Here is a 23,234-nt window from a genome sequence, read left to right as displayed (position 1 = left end):
TGGGTCTGTCACCCAAGAGATGTGATTATCCTCCCCAGTGATGCAGATCACAACTCATCTATACCTCTCTATCCTGTGTAACTTTTGTCCATTCCCTTCCATAAGTTCACGTCAGGGGATTGACTTGACATGTTGAGGCCCCTCCTTTTCTTCTTCTGACATCATGAAGTGGAGTGCATGGGCTGTCCACTCATAATCTTTCACTCTTGCCACGTGGCTGGCCAATATTTCCCCCCTGGTCATGTGCTTCTTTGGTGACAACCTTTATTCTACTTCTTCATTATAATTTCTTAAGTTCTATAGCCTGCTCACACCAACCATGAGTCTTTCCATTGCCTTCTGAGTGATTCTTGTTTTTTTAATTCTTTGGTGACTCACATCCATACAATACCATCATCAAACTATTAGTATTAAAAAGATGGACCTTTGTTTCTGCCTGAAGTTTAGGGGTCATTAAAGGAGCTGTAAACAGTTTTCAGAGATAATCCAGCCAATTCTCTTCTGCCTGTTTGTTTCTAGGATCAACTCATCCACGTGCAGTGTCTGTCCAAGGTACATTTTCATTCAAGTGTATATCATAGTTTAGACAACAGGCATTCTTGATCCACTTGATTTTTCTTTTGTGGTGAGGTCAAACTCTTGAATGGCTGTGAATCTTTGCAATGATCCGAGGCTTGATGGGATCAGCAGTATTGTCATTAATAAATGGAACCTCTGGAGACCTTGTTATGTCCAGGGAATCCTTCTTCAACTTGGATTCTAAACTTTAGTGCTTCTATAACAGTGGGGAACACTCTCAGAAGCATACATCTCCCTGTCTTTGTCACATCTGATGTCAGTAATAAGAGGGTTCTTGAACAAGGTTATTCCTCTTGTTTCCATCTTTCATGGTATCTTGCACAAGTACAACAAATTTCAGAATCTTCCAACTCAGACTGCTCATACAAAACTTGATCAAATATAAAATGTTCAGTAGTGTAAAGTACTAAGTACCTTTAAGAAATGGAAGTGAGATTTTAAAAAATGAAGTGTTTCATTACACTCACCCTTATTACACTCACTGGGCAAAATACCTTCATTTACAGGAGTAAATGTGAAGTCAGATCCGAGGTAATGGTTTATTCCTTCATGCAGAATTACATTTGTTATCTTTATGGGAGGAGCTTTCGCTTGACCATATTGTCCACAGTCCACTGGAGAGCTGGCAACAGGAACAAACTACATAATAAAATGAAACAATTAAAAATGCCTCATCTCCAAAGCTCTGGTTAACAGGTTTAGTCCTCCCTATAAACCTATGTAATAGGTATTTCTGACCCCAAGCCTTTAGAGAGGTAGGCCTTTTGTATTTGGGGTGGGGTGACCTTAGGTGACAATTTCCAACTTCTTTCATGACTCAAAAAACTTTATTACAGATACTACTTTGTAACTAGTTCTATAAAAATACACATTTTCTGAGACTGACCATCCCCACTCTCCCAGTCACCTCTGGATGGGAGTTTCTCTTCCATTTCCATAGTAAAATAGAAAATTGAAATAAAAGCACAAAAATCTATTTATGTTAAAGTGTTTTAATTTCTTTCTTTCTCATATGGCCTTAAAAACTACAATATATTGCAAATGACAAACTTGAAAAATTTGTGTTTGTCCACACAAATGATCAAAATAGATAAAAGTTCAATTCTGTCATAAGGAACAAGATAAAAACAATCTTCATCTTCTTTGCTTATGTTGTAAAGCCTTTTACAAACTGGCTCCAAACTGTTTTTCTGATTTTTAATCTCCCTTCCTTACTCTATAGTCCAGTCAACTGGCAATCTTGCTGTTACTCACATGACACACCATATCTTGTCTCCTGCCCTTTGTAATGCTTTTCCCCCATACCCTGAATACTTGTACCCCATACAATGAAGTTCTACTTTGTCTCTTAAAATTTCTTATTTTCATGAAAATAGTTAGTGACACCTTTTAATATTATCTACATATGCCTCCTTCCTCCCTTGGTGTACCCTAAGATTTTATTCTGGGGCCCTCTGTAGCTACTTTGTTGACTTCTAGTCCCATGGGTTTAATTATCTCTATACAGAAGACTCCCAAATTTACATATTCAGCCTTGGTCTTTCTTTGGAATTCCAGTTGCATATTACCAAATTGTTTACTGGATATTTCAAATTGGACGTCCCACAGGTACTGCAAATCTAACATATCTAAAATTTAATTCATGATCTGAGCTCCCAAGAAATGCCTACCACTTTTCCCTTCCAAAGTTCCCTATTACTTTTTTGGGGGGGCGTGTAAAACAATCCTTCTAGTCACCCAAGTTCAAAACCTTAGCCTTTTGCTTGACTCCTCATTCTCCCTCACCCCACATATGGTTTTTACCTTCACAATATCTTTCAAATACATTACCTTCTCTTGACTCAAACAGCTACCTTCCTAGGTGGTTCTCTCCCTGCCTTGTCTTGCCTCCCTTCCCCTCTTGAACAGCTGCAAAAGTTAATTAGTACATCTGACCATATCACTTCCCAAACTCAATCAACTCCAGTGATTTCCTATAATCCTTTAGGATCAGGTTTCTCTGTTACACTTTTAAGGTCCCAACCTACTTTTCCACCTTTATGATATCTTACTCCTTTTTCTGCATTCTTTGATACAGTCAAAATGGTATTCTTGTTGTTCCTCATACACCATCCCTCTTCATGCCTTTGTCTCCCACCTTTTGTCTCTCTCATCTCACCTTTACTCTTGGAGTACCTTGTTCCCTTCCCAAACTCTGCTCCATGCATGGAGCCTTTCCTGACTTTCTCCTTTCTTCCCTGAGATGCTTGTGTCCCTCAATTCATCAGGTAGTTATTTTATATATACTTGTTTATCACTCCCATTAGAATGTCAGCTTCTTGAGGTCAAGGACAGATTATTTCAGTTTTGTTTTTTATCTCCAGCATCTAACTCCATAGATGCTTAATAAATGTTTGTTTGCTTTTTTTTGAACTTAGTAGAAAACAGGATTCTATTAAAGATATTACTTTATTTTGTTTCCCTAACTTTATTAAGCTGACAAAGTCAGACACGACTGAAGTGACTGAACAACAAATGTATTGCAGATGTAAAACAAAACAAACATCTAGAAGGGACAAAGTAAAAGGAAATTTTGAGTTTTAACCATATTTGTAATGGCAAAAAAATCATCCATGTTGACAATTTTCTGGAGAATTTTTATATAACTGGTAAGTTACCATGAGTGCTTGGTTTTATTCCTTGTGGCCTAACTGGTGATCTTGGCTTTGGACAATGATCCTGACTCTAGCATTCTTTGACTCTGCTTTTTAGTTGTCTTGGCCATATTTCTCATTCTAACTCTGACTTTGGACTTTCAGAGCCTACTACTCCATGGCTTAATTTTACTTTTGAGCCCTCCTGGTGTGTCTAGAGGGGCAAGTTATCTATGGTACTGCTGTTTATATTTATATATACTCTAAGGTTTACAACAAAATACCCTGAGAACTAGGGAGTCTAGGTATTATCTCATTATCTCTATTATACAAAGAAGGCATCTGAGGCAGAAAAAAGTTAAATGGCTTGCCTAACATCATGTAGGTAGTGAGTTGTAGAACTGAGGTTTGAATGAAGGCCTTTTGACTCCAAATCCAGTGCCAAGCAGTCTTAGGTAGACCAAGAGGCCTTCCTGCCCCAGGTTAGCTGCACTTCTCAACAGTGCCAAGTCATGCTTTCCCACCTGTGGTGCAACAGGTGTGATCAGGGATTTCTTATTGATTTTTGTCATTTCTAAATCTATTAATAGATTATAACAGATCTTGAAAAATAACAGTAGTTTCCCTATGAAGGCAATCACCTGGTCACAATAAAGAGGACTGGAATTCATAAACCTAAGTGATATTCTTAGTAGAACTTTCCCCAAATGATTTATCACTGCATAGGCAATATAGTGGCATTATTTTAAAAAAGAGGAGAATGTGAAATTTTCCAAGTCTGTCTTATTTCAGGATGCCCTTGCTGCTTCTTTTCCCCAAACTTATTTATCTTTTACCATTCATAAACAGTCTTTTCTTATCTCTGTTATGTGACTTGTTTGTTCTCTTCTCTTTCCCCCTTCATATAAGCCATTGCATCCACAAAAAAAAATGTTCCCAGAGCTCAGAATATCTCATTTCTCACTTGGCTGCATTATCTTGGGACTTCCCTGATTTTTTCCATTGTGCTTATGCCAGGTACCTTCTTCACCCACCCCTCCTGATTTTCAGTTTTATTGTATGTGTTGTCTTCCCCCATTAGACTGTAAGCCCTTTTAAGGCAGGTATTATCCTTCTTTTTTTTCTTTTTATATTTGTATCCCTAATGCTTATAACACAGTGCTTAAAACTTAGTGTGTACTTAAACGTTTACTGTTTGACTTCTCTGTTCAGTCCTTTTCTCAGTACTTAGGCAGTAATTTCATACTAATTTAATTTGTACTTGTTTGTATGTAGCTTTGTAAATGAGCTAACGTTTTTTCATGATTGTAAATTGGGTTAAGTTCATTGAGACTATGGACTATGTCTTTTTGTGTGTGGATATCCTTGCTATTTGAATAAGAAAGTTTAGATATATCTCAGAGCATGAGATAGCTTTTCAGTTTGTAAGTACATATGAATTAATACATTTATAAATAACATGATATTCAGTATAAGTAGATTGTGGTGGTGAGTCAGGATGTTTGTGAATATAGGCACATGCATATACTTATGGATATGATATTTGAAAATTAGTTTGCTAAATAATGCATCTTTTTATGGTATGTCTGGACTTATGAAATCATTCATATAGATAGCTCCTGGTGAGTAAATTCCCTTTATATCATTGCATATTGGCAACTGTTTTGCAACTTCTAGAATTAAGTATCTCCTAGGTTATGGAGAGGTTTAGTATCTGGAATCACACTGCTAGAATGTGTTAGAAGTGGAACTTGAACCAGGCATTCCTGACTGTAAGACCAGTCCTCTATCAAGTACCTCATGATGTCTATCAAATATATATCATAACAGATTATATTCTTTAAAAAATTTACCAGTATCAGTCTATCAATGCATATGTGAGATCAAGTCCAAGTCCTTGCCAATAAAGATCTAATTATTTTCAGTTTAAAGTAATTTAGAAATAAGAATAGCGTTCAGGTAAAATAAATCATTAAAATTTAACTTCCTTTGAACAATAACTTAAAAGCAGCAGTAAAATGATTAAATTCTAGGCTGCTAAGTGAAATTCTGCAAAACTATTACTGTAATTCATTAGCTTCAGGAATCATCTTGTTCCTTGGGAACTCCTGTCCTTTCATTACCCCTAAAGAACAAGGCTGCTTGGATGACAACTCTATAAAGTATATAAAAACATACTAAATGTAACTAAGGGGAATAATTTTGTTTTTATAAAAAATAATAGTGTCATTATACTTAGGTATCCCTTTAAAGGTAGAACTAAGAAATTAATTCATTAATAGCTCATACCTCTGTAATTCTCCTCTTTGTATCTTGAACGACGATGAAAGTGCATCCTCCTTGATGTGAAGGAAGTCTTAACCACCATTCCCCCCAAACACATACATTAACCACTTTCCACTGTCAGATGGGGATGGGTGGGGAAAGAATTCCTAATGATGAGCTCTATGGCTCTTTAACTCCTCAGTCCACGTCCCCTTTATCAACTAGAAGGACACACACAACAAATAAGTTGTCATAGTCCTTTCTCTTACCACAGAGTGGGAAGAGTCATTTATTACCTCTTACAATCACCTTTCACACTGGGAAGAAAGCACACCAATGTAAATGACTTGGCTAAAGTTAAACCATGTCACCACAAATGATTGAACTATCTTTGATAGTCAATAATGAAACAACTGCTAATAAAGAAACTACAAAGCTCTCCTTAAACATGACCAGAAGACTTGTAAAGAAGGTGAATTTTAGTACTATAGTATCTATTTGATGAGCATTTTCCAAACTTTCATTTGATTATGATTTATACTTTTAAAAATGTAAAAATAGTAATAATCATTACTGAATTTTTCCTTGATTGGGGTTCTGCGAAGTGAAATTCAGCTCTTGCTCTGTCATCATAATTTACAGCCATTCCATCTAACATCTGTAAGTTAGGCAATCGATATATCAGCATATGGCGATGTGTAATTTTACGAGAAATCTGAGAAAAGGTAAAAATGACAAAATGTCTTTTAAAATCACTTTCATTTAAAAATTTAATCATGTCAGTGAAGCAAATTTATCACAGGCATCACAAGTGAAAACTAGTTAATGTGTCTTTCACATGGCAGAAGTTTATTAAGGGTTTACTGAATTAAACAGAGTTTAATTATCAAATCATTCTCAAAACTCATTTATGCTGTAAAAAATTAAATTTCTGAAAATGTTATCAAGGTTTCCATTCAGAGTCTTTGGCTCTCCTGAAAACATTTGTTTTTAGTAATGATACATCAATTTGCTATAACCCACCCTTCACTCTCACTTTGCTTGATCCTCTTCACCCCTTCCAGAGGGGGACTCGTGGTGGTGATAAGAAGTGAAGGGGAAATGAAAGAATCAGCAATCTCAAGGAGGGTGGGGCAGAACAAGAAGACAATTGTGTGGTTTTATCCTGGAGAGAACTTGGCTGTTCATTTCATTGAGCTAGCTCTGAAACGGGATACACCAAGGCAAGCAGCAATCACAGATGTTTGCCAACAACTGGACAGTGACACTATCAAACTTCCTGAGTTCTAGCTCGTACCAGATCCTCTGATACAACTCCCATGACTTGAATGAACCAAGACCCTAATTCTATAATTCTTCCAGCTGCAATTGATGACCAGCCTAAAGAAAATCTCTAGCGGAACACTATGGGAATGATAGCTGCATTTTCTTCCTGTTCAAAGAAGGGCTTGGACTATGTATGTCCTAAATCTCTTGGGTCCTGATTATGTGTATGTGTGAGTGCATGTAGGGGATTTGGGTCAAGGATTAGCAGCTATGTACCAGATGTTTAAATATTTTATTTTGCATTGCATTGTAGTTATTATATGCCTTTTATCTACTGCTGAATAAAAATACTTCATACATCATTCCTACTTGTGTATATCTGCTTTCAGGGAAGACCAACTCCATTTATGCCAAAGTCATGTGACTAGCACTCACTGAAAATAAAACACAACTAAAAAGCAATTGCAATGAGCCTGAATGGAGGCTTAGAGCTAATTTTGCTTGGGCATATCTGCAAATCCACAATCCCCTATATAAAGTGGCCTTCTTCACAGAGCTTGAGCTGAGGGACAGAAGATCGTCTAACTCTGGTAACCACAGAGAATATGGCTTTAATTAAGCACTTCCATCTGAGTAATGGTATGCACAAATGGCCAAGGGTAAAGGTGGCATTCTTTGGCCCCCGGTGCCCTTTGCAATACTGTTCCATAGGTAACAAACTTGCTTTTATCTTAAACCTTTTCCTTTCTCATTCTTTCAGTCTTATGGCTCTCACTCCCTCTCTGATGTCTCCTTCATTGCCCTTTCCAGCACTGGTTGTATTTTCATTCCATATAACTGGTTGAGTAGGGAAGTTGGAATATTTCTTGTTTCCCTTTAACATTTCCAGGTCTCCCTCTTCCAGGATCACTCATTAACCCCTTTGAGGTCCATTCAATCCACATCTACCACCCTATCAACATCCTGGTAGCTCCTATCTATAGATCCCTTTTCTTTCCTCAATGAATTCAGTACCTGGCTCATATCTTTCCCTCCTTCTCAACTCTTGCCTTCATATCAGGGGACTTCAACATACATATAAGCACTTTCTCAAACACCTTAATTTCTTCAACCTACTCATTTTCCTTGTCCTACTCCACCTCAGCTCAGCTTCACACAAAACATTATCTACTACTTACTAGCTGTGTGACCCTAGGCAAGTCACAACCCCAATTGCCTCACTAAAAAAAAAAAAATTAAAAAACAAACAAAAAAACATTATCTACAAATGGACCACTCACCCCAGTGAACTGAAATTTCCTTATTGATCATAATTTACTGACTTTCCACCTTTCCCCTTGCCTTCTAATACTTGGTAATACCGTCCCCTCTTTGTCCCCAACCATGACCTCTAATTCCTTGGCTCTCTCAGTTATCTGTGAGGTCCTCACCATTATGCTAGCCATACTCTCCTTTCCTCATCTTGACCCTTTGGTGAATCAGTTCAGTTTTACACTTTCCTCTTTGGATTGCTCCTACCATATGATGACTTTGCTCCTCCACAAGTACTACTGAACGAAGATAGAGAAAAATCACCCAATTATTCTGGGTCCACTATTGTTACACAATCTCAACTGGGCCCCCACTGATTCTAGGCAATGCTTCTATGCCTCCTTAATTATCTCACCATCCCACTCAATGCAGCATCTTTTCCAAACCTTTTATTTATTTTTTATTTATTTTTGGTGAGGCAATTGGGGTTAAATGACTTGCCCAGGGTCACACAGCTAGTTAGTAAGTGTTAAGTGTCTGAGGCCGGATTTGAACTCAGGTCCTCCTGAATCCAGGGGCTGGTGCTCTATCCACTGCACCACCTAGTTGCCCCTTTTCCCAAACCTTTTGATCCCTCCTCAAGTCTCCCATGGTACTCCATCCCCCCACCCTCTCAGCTGAGAACATTGCCTCATATTTTACTGGAAAAAAAATGAAGCCATTCACTGAGAGTTCCCACTTCAGTCCTCCTTCTCATCTCATCTCATATTACCCAGATGATTTCTGAGTCTTTATCTGTCTCACATGGAAGAGGTAATCCTTCTCTTTCCAAAGAAAAACTCCTTGACATGCACAAGTGATCTCATTCCATGCTGTCTCCTCTGGCGGATTGCTCCCTCTGTCATGTCCATTCTCTCAGTTTCAATTCCTTCCTGTCTCTCCTATCCTCAAAAAACCCTCACTTGATTCTTCTATCACCACTGATGATTTTCCCATTTTTTTCCTGTCTTTTTTGTGGCTCACCTCTTCAAGAAGGCTGTCTAAAATAATCATTTCCACTTCCTCTTCTCTTCCTCTCTTTTTAACTGTCTATAATCTGGCTTCTGACCTCATCATTCAACTGGAAACTGCTCTCTCTAAAGTTACCAATGTTCTCTTAACTGCCAAATCTAATGGTCTTTTTTCAACCCTCATCTTTCTTGACCTCTCTGCAGCCTCAGATGCTGTTGATCACCCTCTTCTCTTTGGTATTCTCTTCTTTATATTTTTGGGGGACATTATTCACTCCTGGTTCTTCTCCTACCTAACTGACTATTTCTCCTTAGTCTCCTTCACTGAATCTTCATCCATGTCATGTTTGGGAGGACTACAGACCTGGTTTGGGGGGCTGGCTCACCAAAAGAATTGGAGGCTCATCACAAATCTTGTAAAATAAAGAGATTTATGAGGAGGAATATGGCCAGGGAATAGATCACCTTGGTGAACTGTCCCACTGGAGTAAGAGAAGACCTGGTCTTTTGTATCTATACAAAACAAAGAAAGTGGAGGGAATTACAAAGCAACTGGGAGGGAAATGCAAACAGGGAGGGGATTTTGGAATAATGGGGCATTGGTAAGATATATAGCACCCACCTATGTCTTGCATATCATCTTACAGACCTTGGTACTGTTTCTCAGTGTACTGAGGTCATGCTTTGCCACACCTCATAGGGTGTTGGAATCTTTTGGATTTCTTGGGGTCCCACTGCATTCCCACAACAGTCACTCCTTCTAACCATGGGTATCCCAATAAGAGCTAGTCCTGGGCTCTCTTCTTTTCTCTCTCTATACTATTTCACTTGGTGATTTCATTAGTTCCCATGGATTCACTTATCCTGATGCAGATGATTCACAAATCTACTTATCCAGCTTTAACCTTTCTGATTTCCAATATCTCTTATCTCCAATGCCTATTAGACATCTCGAACTTGATGTCCTGTAGATAGCCTAAGCTCAACATGTCCAGAACTGAATTCATTCTGTCCTCTCAAACAATCTCCTCTTTCTAACTTCTCCATTACCATCAAGGTAATCTTCTTTATCCCCCAGTTTTACAACCTAGGTGTCATCCTTGACTCCTCTCACCTCCATATCTAATCTATTGCCACAGCCTATGGATTTGCAACATCTCTCTTTTTTTAAATCATAAAAGTATTTTATTATTTCTCAGTTACATGTAAAGATAGTTTTCAACATTTGTTTTCATAAGATTTTTAGTTCCAATTTTTTCTCCTTCCTTCCCTTCCCTCCCCCCTCCCCAAGACAGAAAGCAATCTCATATAGGTTATATATGTACAATCACATTAAACATATTTCTGCATTAGTTATGTAACATATCTCAAATAAGCCCCTTTCTCTTCATGCCTGGGTCATTACAATAGCTTACTGGTTGGTTTCCCTGTCTTTTCCTTAGTCTCTCCCTACTCCAGTTCATACTCCATTCAGCCAACATGGTCTTCCTATTTTTTTTTTTTTTAGTGAGGCAATTGGGGTTAAGTGACTTGCCCAGGGTCACACAGCTACTAAGTGTTAAGTGTCTGAGGCCGGATTTGAACTCAGGTTCTCCTGAATCCAGGGTCAGTGCTTTATCCACTGCACCACCTAGCTGCCCCAACAATATGGTCTTCCTAAAGCACAAATATGACCATGTCACCCCTCCTCACCCCTCCACATACTCACTAAATCCCAGTGGCTCTCTATCACCTCCAGGATCAAACATAAAATCCTTTGTGTGGCAATAAAAGTCCCTCAAATGTTGTCCTACCTCTCTTGCCTGTCTAGTCTTCTTATACCTGACTTCACTCTCCATGTCCTCTTTAATCAGGTGACACTAACCCCCTTTCCGTTCCTCACACAAAACACTCCATTTCTTGGCTCTGGACATTTTCACTAGTGACCTGGAATGTTTTCCCTCCTCATTGCTTCCTTGCCTCCCTGGTTTCCTTCAAGTCCCAACTAAACTCCCCTTTTCTACAGGAAGCCTTTACCAATCCCTCCTAATTCTAGTGCCTTCCCTGTGTTGCTTACTTCCTATTTATCTTCTGTGTAGCTTGACTGCATATAGCTGTTTGCATATTGTCTCTCCCTTTAGACTATGAGCTCCTTGAGGGCAGAGGCTATATTATATCCTTTCTTTGTGTCTCCAGCACTTAGCACAGTGCCAGTATTGACTGAATAAGACCCGGCTCCCTCATGATGACAATGCCTCCCCGGCCACACTTTCCATTACTTGCTGCACTTTCATTCATACCCCCAGTGGTCACGGTGGAGGAGTCTGAATACCTTTCTCCCCCATTGCTACCTCTAGGCTCTTCTCCCACTATCACTCAGTAACCTTGCTGTTACATACACAGGATTCTTCTCCCTTCCTTAGTGAGTTTAATACCTGGCTCCTAATCTTTCTCTCCTCTTCAAATCCTGCCATAATATTAGAGAAATTCAACATATATTCTGAAACTTCGAATCCCCTGATTTCCCATTTCCTCAATTTCCCTTATTCCTCTACTATCCCTCAGCTACACACAGAGATGGTTATACCCATATCTTACCATTACCCACAAGTGTTTTATATCCATGTTTATGAACTCTGAAATTATTTTTTTCTGATCATATATTATCATTTCATCTTTCACTCTGCCTTCCAGTCTGTAACCCAGTTCTTAGTCCTCACTGTCACCTCTAATGCCTCCATCTCTCAGTTGTTTCCCAGGCCATTGGCTGGCTACACTCTCCTCAATGCACCATCCTGACTGATCCTCTTCACTCAGGCTCTTTGCTGATCATGCCTTGCCAAGTTTCTAGCCCTGAATTACTTCTAGGGAGACTCTTAGAGTCTTCCTTCTGTGGTTGCTTCTAGTCTCCCCCGTTTACATTTTTTGATACATGGTTGTCTGCATGTTTCCTCCCTGTTGAGAATAAGAACTTCTTAAGGGATGAGATATTTGTATGTCCCTAGAGTTCAACACAATTCTTGGCACAGAGTATGCACTTACAAGTTTGTTGACTTGTCTTAACAATGAATTTCCTCATCTGCTGGTTAAGTTGTAAGGACGTTGTGTTTCAAAAGTTCATTTTTAAACAATTGGTGACTAGATACCCCAGCTAGCCCACAAATGCCAATTTAATCCACAAATATTCTATGCTCTTCTATTCATGGTACTAATCTGAGTTCTGGGTCCTGGGAGCAGCAGGCCATGTGGTAAAGGAAGAGGAGAAAATTAAGGCAAGATCTCTTATTATTTCTTGCATTTGTGGTTTGCAAGCATAGAAAGTTTGTGTTGGGCACTCAACTGTTGTTGTTTGTCCTTCGTTCTCAAAGAGGACCAATGACATCAGGAAGGTAATATCTTGACTTGTAAGTGAATTGGATTTAAGTGATGCAGAGCTGGGCAAAATCATCAGCTCTCTCCTCCAGAACACTTGATAGCATTCCTTTCTGCCCCCGTCTCCCATGGTCAGTGCTCTCGTGATGTCCTAAGTATTCCCACTGCATATTCTACTCAGATGTGCTCTTTATTCCTAGAAGGGATTTCATGTTTCAAAATTTACCCATATTCCCTCTCCAAAGAAAAGCTCTTTTCCTTAACTGAAAAGGATTTGAATTCATTGTTAGAAGCAATGTGGCTGAACTAATTCAAGTGATGGCCTTCTTAGAACTTCTTGAATTTTTTTTTTTTGTAGGCAGTCAGGGTTAAGTGAGTTGCCTAGGGTCACACAGCAGCTTCTAAGTGTCTAATGCTGGATTTAAACTCAGGGCCTCCTAACTCCAAGGGCCAGTGCCACCTGGCTGCCCATTATTCCACCCTTAACACTATATGTAATTCTACCCATTATAGTGATTTATATTTTAAAAAATAAATTTTGTTAAAAATTCAAGTGTTTCAGGGCAACAATTTTTAAGAAAATTAATTTTGAATTTTTGGACTGAACTTGGTTTGCATGTTATGGTAACCATAAGGGGCTCCTTAGTGGGAAAGTGTCCTAGCCTCTAATCCCAGAGAAATCTGTTTTGCATTGGTTCCTCCTTCCATTCTTCTAATCCCCCATGAATAATTCTTCTTTTAGCTATACCTTCCAAGAGGTATTTGCATGTAAAAATTATCTTTAATTGTGCAATGAAAAGCTCTGTTAAAGTCATTCTGGCACACTCCAATGGCTGAGGATGTATTTTGGGAAAAGGCAAAGAGGCCCTTCCTACTGTTCCTGAAATTAACTGTCGATGTTTAAAGATTCTCTGAGCTGGATCTAATTAACAATGCCAAAAAAGAAAGAATATACTCACTGGATTGCCATACACTGTGAGTTCTTTGATAGAAGGAATGACCTCAAGCTTTTCCAATTCTGCCATTTCCTATTAAACAACAACAACAAATGACTGTTTGTCTGGTTCTGATATTTTCAAATATAACTAGTTAGTTTAGAAAACTTGAAATAGACACAGCATGTGAAGAAGTGTGACTCAGTGGAAACTAGACTTTGTAGTCATAGAGCTATGTAATATGGTTTTATCAGGTCAGGATATCACCAGAAGGGAATTTTGAAATCACCTTTTCTTAGATTCTCATTTACAATAGGGAAATTGAGGTACAGAAAGGTTATGTGACTTGCTTAAGGTTACATAGATAGCTGGTAGTAGATCTAAGACTAAAATCTAGCTTTCCTGGCTACTAGTTGTGTTTTTTTCACTACACAAATACTTTCTCTTATACCTTCTTATTTCGCTTCATGTTCACTGACCAGTTTGGGAGAGAAGAAAACTCTTCCCATGCATACCTTTTTTTGTTTTTGGACTGGATTTATGCATTATCCAAGAATAAAACTATCAAAACTATAGATGCTAGTTCCAGAAATTTGCCAAGTAAAATACTTCTTTGTAAGCTGGTTGGGGGATGGACAGAAGTGGTGAATGTAAGGAAAAGTAGGCATCAGTGCAACCCTGGGATAATTATTGGAACTAAGAACTTTATTTTCCCCTACATTTCTTAATTGCATCATTCAACCTGATTGATTTCATTGGCAGAAACATATGACCAGAAACCAACAAAAGATGGGTGGGTCATTTAGCAATAGTCCACATGCTTTACAGGTATCTATGCAATGTCAAGGAAGAGAGATATGTTGTGTGGGCCTCCAGAGGGAAGGTTTAAAGGAGGACAGTATGGAAAAGTATGAATGGATTTCAGTCTGGATAGATGAATGGATAGAGTATATACATGCATAGATGAGATCACAGATCCATTACAGCATTGATATGCACCACAGAGTATCTATATGGAATAAAATGTATACACTCTATAGGTAAAAAATGAAACATGGACAAAATACTCATTACAAAGTTCCTGTAGTAGTTTCCTATACAGGAAAGTTTATGTCATGGGGTTAAGACTTAAAAGAAAATATCCAGTTACCTGAATTTTGTTATATCCTAGGAATAGTTTTTCTAATTTTACCAAAGGCTGCAAATTGGTAAGTTCTCGCAGTCTGTTTTCTTCCAAATGAAGTGCCACAAGAGCACTAGGCTTAACAAAGGCACTGTCACTAATTGCTCTGATGCGGTTATGGTCCAATACCAATTCTTGAAGGGCTGGCAAATTGTCAAGTCCTTCAACTTGACTGATTTCATTGCCTGCAATAAGATCAAATGGGAATAAAGTTTCTGTGGAATTTCTCAAATTGTTCTCATCTTTTTTTGTTTAGATATTTTCCTGCACAGGTATATTTTTGAAAAATCAAAATTAGAGCCCAAGCCATTGGATAAAGCAAACATAAATCATAAAGTAAGGATGTCCACAAAAATAGAGAAAAATGGTCTAGGATATTCACCAGCCATCATTATCATCATAAAATTTATTCGTTTTAAATAGTTAGTAGTTAATTTAAATATTTACTAACAATGAATGATATCTTTCCAATGATATTTCTCACTATATATACAACACAATCCAATTAAAAAAATTAAGTGCCTACTTTGTGCAATACACTGAAGATAAAGACAAAATTTAAAATAGTATCTGCTCTTAAGGAGCTTACAGTCTTTGGCAACATGGCTAATATGGAAATATATTTTGCATGACTTCACATGTATAATAAACATTAAATTCACTGCCTTTTCAAGGAGAGGGGAGTGGTGGGAAGGAGAAAAAGAGAATTTGGAACTCATTAAAAAATGATGGTTAAAATTTTTTTACATGTAATTAGGAAACATTTGATGAAATAAATAAAAGTAATTTTTAAAAAAAAAGATGGACATTTGCTATTATAAAAAGTGTGGGGTCAGTAAAAATGCTTTGCAATTTCCTGAAAGCAATCCAGTTCCCTCTACTCCTCCTTTTCAATTCTGGGGCCAGCTCATTGTCCATCTACTATCTGTTTAGATAGCCATTCTGTTGGGACTCCATTAAGATGCATGTTGAAATCTAGGCAATAGACATTCTTTGTCAGTTTGATCTTTCTTGTGTGGATGAAAAGGCCAAACTACTTTGTTTGTTTGTTTGTTTTTGTAGGGCAATGAGGGTTAAGTGACTTGCCCAAGGTCACACAGCTAGTAAGTGTCAAGTGTCTGAGGCTGGATTTGAACTCAGGTTCTCCTGAATCCAAGGCCAGTGCTTTATCCACTGTGCCACCTAGCCGCCCAAGGCCAAACTACTTTGATGGAAAATTTCTTCTAGGAATTTCTGCAATGAGTTGGAAGCTTGATGCAATCAACACACATCTACAAACAGAATATGTGTAGGCTCTCACTAGTCATAAGTAACATGTCTTCAACCTGGACTCAACTCTGGATCTTTTCTGTCACAGTAGCAAATACTTTTGGGAAGCATATATTCTCCATGTTTTTATGTTTCCCTTTATATTTATTATCAGAAGGGGAAGTAAAGAAGGTTACTTCTGGTGTTACATCTTTGAAGGAATCAGGATCTTCATATTTGGATGGGAGCACCTTTTCTTTTGCAAAAGAATTTATAGGGCAACATTTTGTTCTACTGAGCTGAATGCTTTTTTTTGTATGTGGGGCAATGGGGGGTTAAGTGACTTGCCCAGGGTCACACAGCTAGTGTCAAGTGTCTGAGGCCGGATTTGAACTCAGGTCCTCCTGAATCCAGGGCCGGTGCTTTATGCACTACACCACCTAGCTGCCCCTGAATACTTTTTTATAATCAACAAACAAACAACACAATGGGATCTTGTATTTCCTATATCTTTCAGTCAAATATGTGGTATCCTGCCAACTATCCTTTGCCAAAAACCTACTTATTTCCAAGTAATATTCTTATAAAGAATCTTCTCAGTTCATGGATAGAGGAATCTCATTAAGATTTTGTATAGATGCAAGAGTAGGAATATAATTGGTAGATGTTGATCTTTTCTTGGTCATCCTTTATGGCAATAAAGTTGCATTCCTTTACATGTTTACATTCTTTTATGGGAAGATGATACATGCAACTCCTAAGAACATTATCATTATTTGGGCAGTTAAAGAAAGTTTACATAGACAGAAGGCATGGAGAACACTGGGAGAAGGGGGGAAGGGAAAGGAAAAATGGGAAAAGAAGAATGGGAAAAAACTTTCTTACATAAAAGAAGTATGCAATGAAAAGCTTTTACAGTGGAGGAGAAAATGGGGGCGGATTTGGCAGGCAATGCTTGAATCTCATTCTCATCAGAATTGGTTCAAGGAGGGAAGAATACATACATATACACACATATGTGACTCAGTTGTATGCAGAAATATAACTTACCCAATAGGAAACAGGAGGGGAAGGGGAGATAATAAAAAGGAGGACAGATTAAAGGATACAGTGGTTAGAAGAAAAATAGACTTTTGAGAAGGGTCAGGATAGAGAGAAGAAGAATCAGAAGAAAATGGGATGGAGGAAGAAACACAGTTAATTATCATAACTGTGAATGTGAATAGGATGAGTTAACCCATAAAACTGAAGATGGCAGAAAAGATTAGAAACCAGAATCCAACAATATGTTGTTTAGAAGAGACACACTTGAAACAGAAACACGCACAGAGAATTAAAATAAAGTGCAGGGGAAGAATCTATGCTTCAGTTGAAGTTCAAAAAAGCAGGGGTAGCAATCATGATCTCAGACAAAACAAAAGCAAAAATAGATAATGAAAAGGGATAATCAGGGAAACTACATTTTGCTAAAAGATACTATAGACAATAAAATGTTATAAAATTTTTTATAGCAACTCTCTCTGATATAGACTTCATTTCTCAGATATGTACTAAGTATAGAACTGAGTCAAATGTAGAAAAATAAGAGGCGTTCCCCAATTGATAAACTGTAAAAGAATATAAACAGGCAGTTTCCAGAAAAAGAAATCAAAGCTATTTATAGTCAAATGAAAAAATGCTCTAAATTCATTATTGATTAGAGAAAGGCAAATAAAAATAGCTCTTTGGTACTACCTCACACTTACTAGAAATGACAAATGCTGGAGGGAATGAAGGGAAAATAGGTACACTAATGAATGCTGGTAGAGTAATTAATGGATCAAACTATTCTTGAGAATAATTTGGAACTAGACCCGAAGGGCTATAAACCTGTGCATACTCTTTGACCCAGAAACAGCATTACTCTAGTTCCATACCATAAAGAGATAAAAGAAAAAGGAAAAGGACCTATATGTATGAAAAAAAAATATAGTAGTTCTTTTTGTGGTATCAATGAATTGGAACTTAAGGGGATGCCCATCAACTGGGGAATGGCTGAACAAGCTGTGGCATATGACTATGATGGAAAACTATTGAGTTTGAAGAAAGAGAGGTAGTCTGAGGTTCCAGTCATGAGGGAGTGCATCACTGGCACATGGGACAGCCTGTGCAAAGACACAATAATAGGAGATGGAGGGTTGCTTGTGAGAAATAGAGAGGAGAGTTTGGCTTTATTACAAAGTGTGGGAGGGATTGTAATGTTCAATTAGGCTGGAAAGTTAGGTTGGGGTAAGGTTGTGAATGCATTTAAAAATTAAATAGAGGGGTATATATATTATCCTAGAGATAATATGAAGACATTTGAGTTTAAAGTACGAGAGTCACATAATTGCATTTGTATTTATGGAAAATTACTTTGGCAGCTATGTAGAGGATAGTTTGATGTGGAGACTTAAGGTAGGCAGACCAATGAATAGTTGGTTGTTGCAATAATATAGGAGAACTAATATGGTACCTGTATAAATGGAGAGGAGTTGGGTACAAGAGATTTTGTGGAGGTAGAAATGGCAAGATGTGGTAACTGATTAGATATATGGGGAGAGAAAAAGAGTAAGCAGTCAAGGATAATGCTGAGATTACAAAACTGGGACATTAAAGGAATAGTGTGGCACAATGGAAAGACTACTAGACCTAGCATTGGTAAGATCAGATTTCAAATCAGATTTCACCTCGGACACTTACAAGTATCCAATTTGATCTTTATAACAAACCTTGGAGAAAAGTACTATTATTATCCTCATTTTACAGATGAGGGAACTGAGGTGGACAGAGCTTAAGTGATTTGGTCAGGATCATAAAGCTAATAAGTGTCTTAGGCTAGATTTGAGCTCAGGTATTCCTGTCTTTAGGCTCACCTCTTTATCCATAGTTTTCACAGAAAACTATAACACTGTAGTGATCTTTCTAAATCTATTGCTGGAAATTAAAGGCAACAGCATTTGGATAGATGAAGTGATATGATGGAAGTCAATTCATTCTTTGGGCAAAGATCATGATATTCTTGCCTAAAAACCCATTTTTGGTACATCCTGTTCCATATCCATCCAAAGGCAATGATTTCTGAAAAGCATGCCTATTGTGATAAAATAATGGGACTTGGCAGAATGCCCAGGAGCCCGCACCTGAAGTTTGATTTGGAATTGATTGAATTGGGTGAGACTGAGAGACTGAGAACCTACTTAATGATGATTAAATTGGGACCACACCTGGCAGGATAATATTAGGAACAAATCATCATTGCCACCCCTCTCAATTTTTTGTGACCTTCTTCCTTTGTTCCCCACTCCTCCCACTAGAAATGCTGTGTTGCAGATGATGCTGACCATGTAAGCAAGTAATCCAGGTTGCACATGAAATGGACTGAAGACACAAATATGTACTTTCATTTTGAACCAACACAATATTGTAACAAAAAATTAAACATTTCCACATTTTGTAACTTTGTAAGAAAAGGGTTTACATAACATTTTATCAATAGTACTCTCTGCTCATATCATGGTACAGTAAAAAGAGTAAGCATTGGCTCTGGAGTCAAAGAGGACCCAGGTTCAAATCCTACCTCTGAAATTTACTATTTTAGAGGCAGCTTGTGGTTCAGTGGATAGAGAGCCGGGCCTCGAGTTAGGAAGACCTGAGTTCAAATCTGACCTCAGACACTTACCCTGGGCAAGGCACTTAACCTGTTTGCCTTAATCCATGGAAGAAGAAAATGGCAAACCAATCCAATATTTTTGCCAAGAAAACCCCATGGGTAATATTGATGTGCTATAAAGTTCATGGGGTCGTGAAGAGTCAGACACTACTGAATGACTGAAAAACAACAACCCTTTGCTCCAAGTCACACAATGATAACTACAGAGCAATAATAATAATAAAAATAAAATAATTCCTTAAATTAGAGGAATAAGATAAAACTGAGGAGCTACTGAAATCTGAAAAGGGATAAGTTAAAGAACCCAAAGTTCCTGAAAAATTCACTTAATGAAAATTTAAGATACTGTACCTAATAATGAAAGAGACAACAAAACCAGCAATGATACCTCAAATGATTTTGAGATGGGAATACTTAAACTGGAATTCTGAAAAAAGAAAATTTGGATTTGTTTGCTAACTGGTAGACTGATTTCACAAAAACAGAGAATTATTTATAAAAATTGGCATTTGTTACCAATAGGATTAAAAATACTTTCCTCACAGTTTTTGTCAGAAAATATAAGAACATTTCAAGACTTGGACATAAAAATGTATTTAACTGGCTATCACCATAGGAAGAATCATTAGAAAGGTGTAGCTATCAAAGAACTCTAAAGACAGGTATCAAATATCACCAAGGTAGAAACACTTGACAGAGTCATTGAAGAAATATAGAAAGATATTAGAATATTGCTTCAATATTGAGTTGGCATGCACAGTGGAGAATCTGACCATATTGCCAAATTAAAGGCAATAGCAAGAGCAATAAAAATAAAACATATGAAATGGAATCTATAAAGAAATCAGAAATTCTATATTCTCTTAATAATGAAAATCAAAAGTCAAAAGGTTAGAGCAATGACATAAGGAATAAAAGTAGTACAAAGAACAAAATAAACAATTCAACATCAATTAAAAACTTTACTATAGATGTTTGAGAAGCAAAGAAATCAGAGGTGAAAGAGATCCCCTGAAGAATGAAGATATGGAAAATTTTGGGTCACAAGAAGTCCAACACAATGAGAATATAAGTAGGATGAAGTGAGAAAGAAATAAAAACCTTTTGTTAATAAAATAAGTAACAGGAGACCTATACTTTAATTGAGGAGTCTAAAATACTAGCTTTTCAGCGTAGATGAAAATGATGGATCCAGATAAAATCCGTAATTCAAATGAGTCAGAGTGGCACACGAATTACTAACAAAGTACTTCATCAGTTTCCTCAGATGAAAACCTGATATAATCTTTCTTAACAAAAGTCAATGCTTATTTATTAACAGAGATGAGAAAAACCTGTGACCCTCTGAGTATAGGCCAATTAGGTTTTTGTGTACTTTATATAAAATATTCACAGTTTGTATCACTAAAAGGTAAGGTGCAAAACTTAGAAGAAAGCAAAAAATTAGCTGAGGAGCAAAGAGTGTTCCAAGAAATACCACAGGGTCTAAAGATAAGTGATTCTTGTTTGGTGACTATTAAACAAATAACTCAAAGGTGCTCTAAGATTTTCACCATTTACATTTATTGATTAATCCAGAGTCTTTGATTTAGTTCCATACTTGGTTCATTCACATACTACAGACATATAAAATAACAAAATGCTACAATATTTGATGCTGACATGAAAAACTGTTCCCTATTTAAAATATGCCATCAAGAGCAGTGGCCCAGGTGGGGGAGGGGCACAAGCTCACAGAAACTAACAACCACAGAACACAAAGTTTTGCTGTCTGGTTAATTAGCAAGTTGGCCTGGGGTTATTTACAGACCAGGGAAAGGTCTGGTGTGTGAAGAAACTGCTCCTCCCTAAATCATACCACCTGGGACCCCCCTGAAGCTTGTGACAGTGCAGCCTGGAAACAGTGCCCCACTTTAAGGAGCTAAAAGTCAAGTAAAAGACAAGCAAGATGAGAAGACAGAGAAAGGGGAGGACCACAGAAAGTTTCTTTAGTGACAAGGAAGATTGAAGTGAACCCTCAGAAGAGGATAGCAATGTTAGGGCTCCAACATCCAAAGCTTCCAAGAAAAATATGAATTGGTCTCAGGCTGTAGAGGCATTCACAAAGGACTTTGAAGATAAAGTAAGAGAGGTAGAGGAAAAAATGGAAAGAGAAATGAAAGTGATGCAGGGGGTCATGAGAAAAAAATCAACAGCTTGAAAACCCAAATTGGCCAAATAGAAAAGGAGGTACAAAAGCTCCCTCCTTGAGCCAACTCTGATGAGATTAAGGTCTTTGAGCCTATTCTAATGAATGTAAGGCTCATTTACTGCCTTACTCCTCCATCTTTCCCCCCACTCCATAAGCCCTTTCCTGCTTCTTTCATGTGAGATTTCACCTCATTCTATCTCTACCCTTCCCTCTCCCCCAGTGCATTCCTCTCCCCCCTCAATTTTACACTAGATATGTCATCATGGGGCAGGTAGGTGACACAGTGGACAAAGCACCCACCCTGGACCCAGGAGGGCCTGAGTCCAAATCCAGCCTCAGACACAAGACATTCACCCACTGTATGACCCTACGTATGTCACCCAACCCTGACCACCCCACCAAAAAAAAAAAGATAAACAAAAAATAAATGCTTTACAGATATCATCCCTTCATAATCAGTTCCCACCTGTGCCCTCTAAATTTATTCCTATCATCTGCCCTAATACTGAGAAAGTTCTTATGAGTTAGACATACCATCTTCCCATGTAGGAATGTAAACAGTTTAACCTTTTAATATCCCTCATGATTTCTTTTTCCTGTTTACCTTTTTATGCTTCTCTAGGGTCTTGTATTTGAAAGTCAAATTTTCTATTCAGTTCAGGTGTCTTCATCATGCATACCTGAAAGTCCTTTTTTTCACTGAAGTCCCATTCCCGCCCCCCCACCCCCGAAATATTATACTAAGTTTTGTTGGGTTGGTGATTCTTGGTTGTAATCCCAATTCCTTTGCCTTCTGGAATATCATATTCCATGTCCTCTGATCCTTTAATGCAGAAGCTGCCAGATCCTGTGCTATCCTGACTGTGGCTCCACAGTACTTGAACTGTTTCTTTCTGGCTGCTTGCAATATTTTCTCCTTGACCTGGGAGCTCTGGAATTTGGCTATAATATTCCTGGAAGTTTTCATTTTGGGATCTCTTTCAGGAGGTGATCAGTGGATTCTTTCAATTTCTATTTTACCTTCTGCATCTAGAATATCAGGGCAATTTCCCCAGACAATTTCCTGGAAGATGATATCTAAGCTTTTTCCTTGATCATGCTTTTCAGGTATTCCAATAATTTTCAAATTGTCTCTCCTGGATCTATTTTCCTTGTTAGCTGTTTTTTCCAAGGAGATATTTCACATTGTCCTCCATTTAAAAAATTCATTTGGATTTGCTTTATTGTGTGTTGGTTTCTCACAAAGTCATTAGTTTCCATTTGTTCAATCCTAATTCTTAGGCAATTATTTTCTTCAGAGAGCTTTTCCATTTGGCTTTTCAAGATGTTGACTTTTTTTTTCCCATGACTTTCCTGCATCACTCTCATTTTTTCCTCTACCTCTTTTTATCTTCAAAGTCCTTTTTGAATGCTTCTATGGCCTGAGACCAATTCATATTTTTCTTGGAAGCTTTGGATGTAGGACCTTGACATTGCTAGCTTCTTCTGAGTGTGCACCTTGATCTTCCTTGTCACTAAAGAAATTTTCTATGGTTTGCATCTTTCTCTGTCTGCTCATTGCCCAACTATTTCTTGACTCTTAACTCCTTCTGAAAGTGGGGAACTGCTTCTAGGATGTACTGTCCCAAGCT

General features: G+C 37.8%; 1 protein-coding gene across 1 annotated transcript in view; it reads right to left on the bottom strand.

The window, feature by feature from the left end:
* The window catches only part of LRRC9 (leucine rich repeat containing 9), a 147,163-nt gene that overhangs the window by 7,696 nt on the left and 116,233 nt on the right, over nucleotides 1–23,234 (bottom strand). Inside the window, exons 29-32 of the mRNA XM_043986519.1 lie at nucleotides 14,441–14,658; nucleotides 13,315–13,383; nucleotides 6,052–6,192; nucleotides 1,047–1,218 (exon numbers count right to left, since the gene is read on the bottom strand). Coding sequence (XP_043842454.1) covers nucleotides 1,047–1,218; nucleotides 6,052–6,192; nucleotides 13,315–13,383; nucleotides 14,441–14,658 — 600 coding nt within the window. The remainder of the gene's footprint in view (nucleotides 1–1,046; nucleotides 1,219–6,051; nucleotides 6,193–13,314; nucleotides 13,384–14,440; nucleotides 14,659–23,234) is intronic.

Source organism: Dromiciops gliroides, chromosome 2, assembly GCF_019393635.1.
Source record: "Dromiciops gliroides isolate mDroGli1 chromosome 2, mDroGli1.pri, whole genome shotgun sequence".
NCBI classification, from domain to species: domain Eukaryota; kingdom Metazoa; phylum Chordata; class Mammalia; order Microbiotheria; family Microbiotheriidae; genus Dromiciops; species Dromiciops gliroides.
The sequence above is the reverse complement of the archived record's forward strand: the minus strand, read 5'-3'. Positions and strand labels throughout refer to the sequence as shown.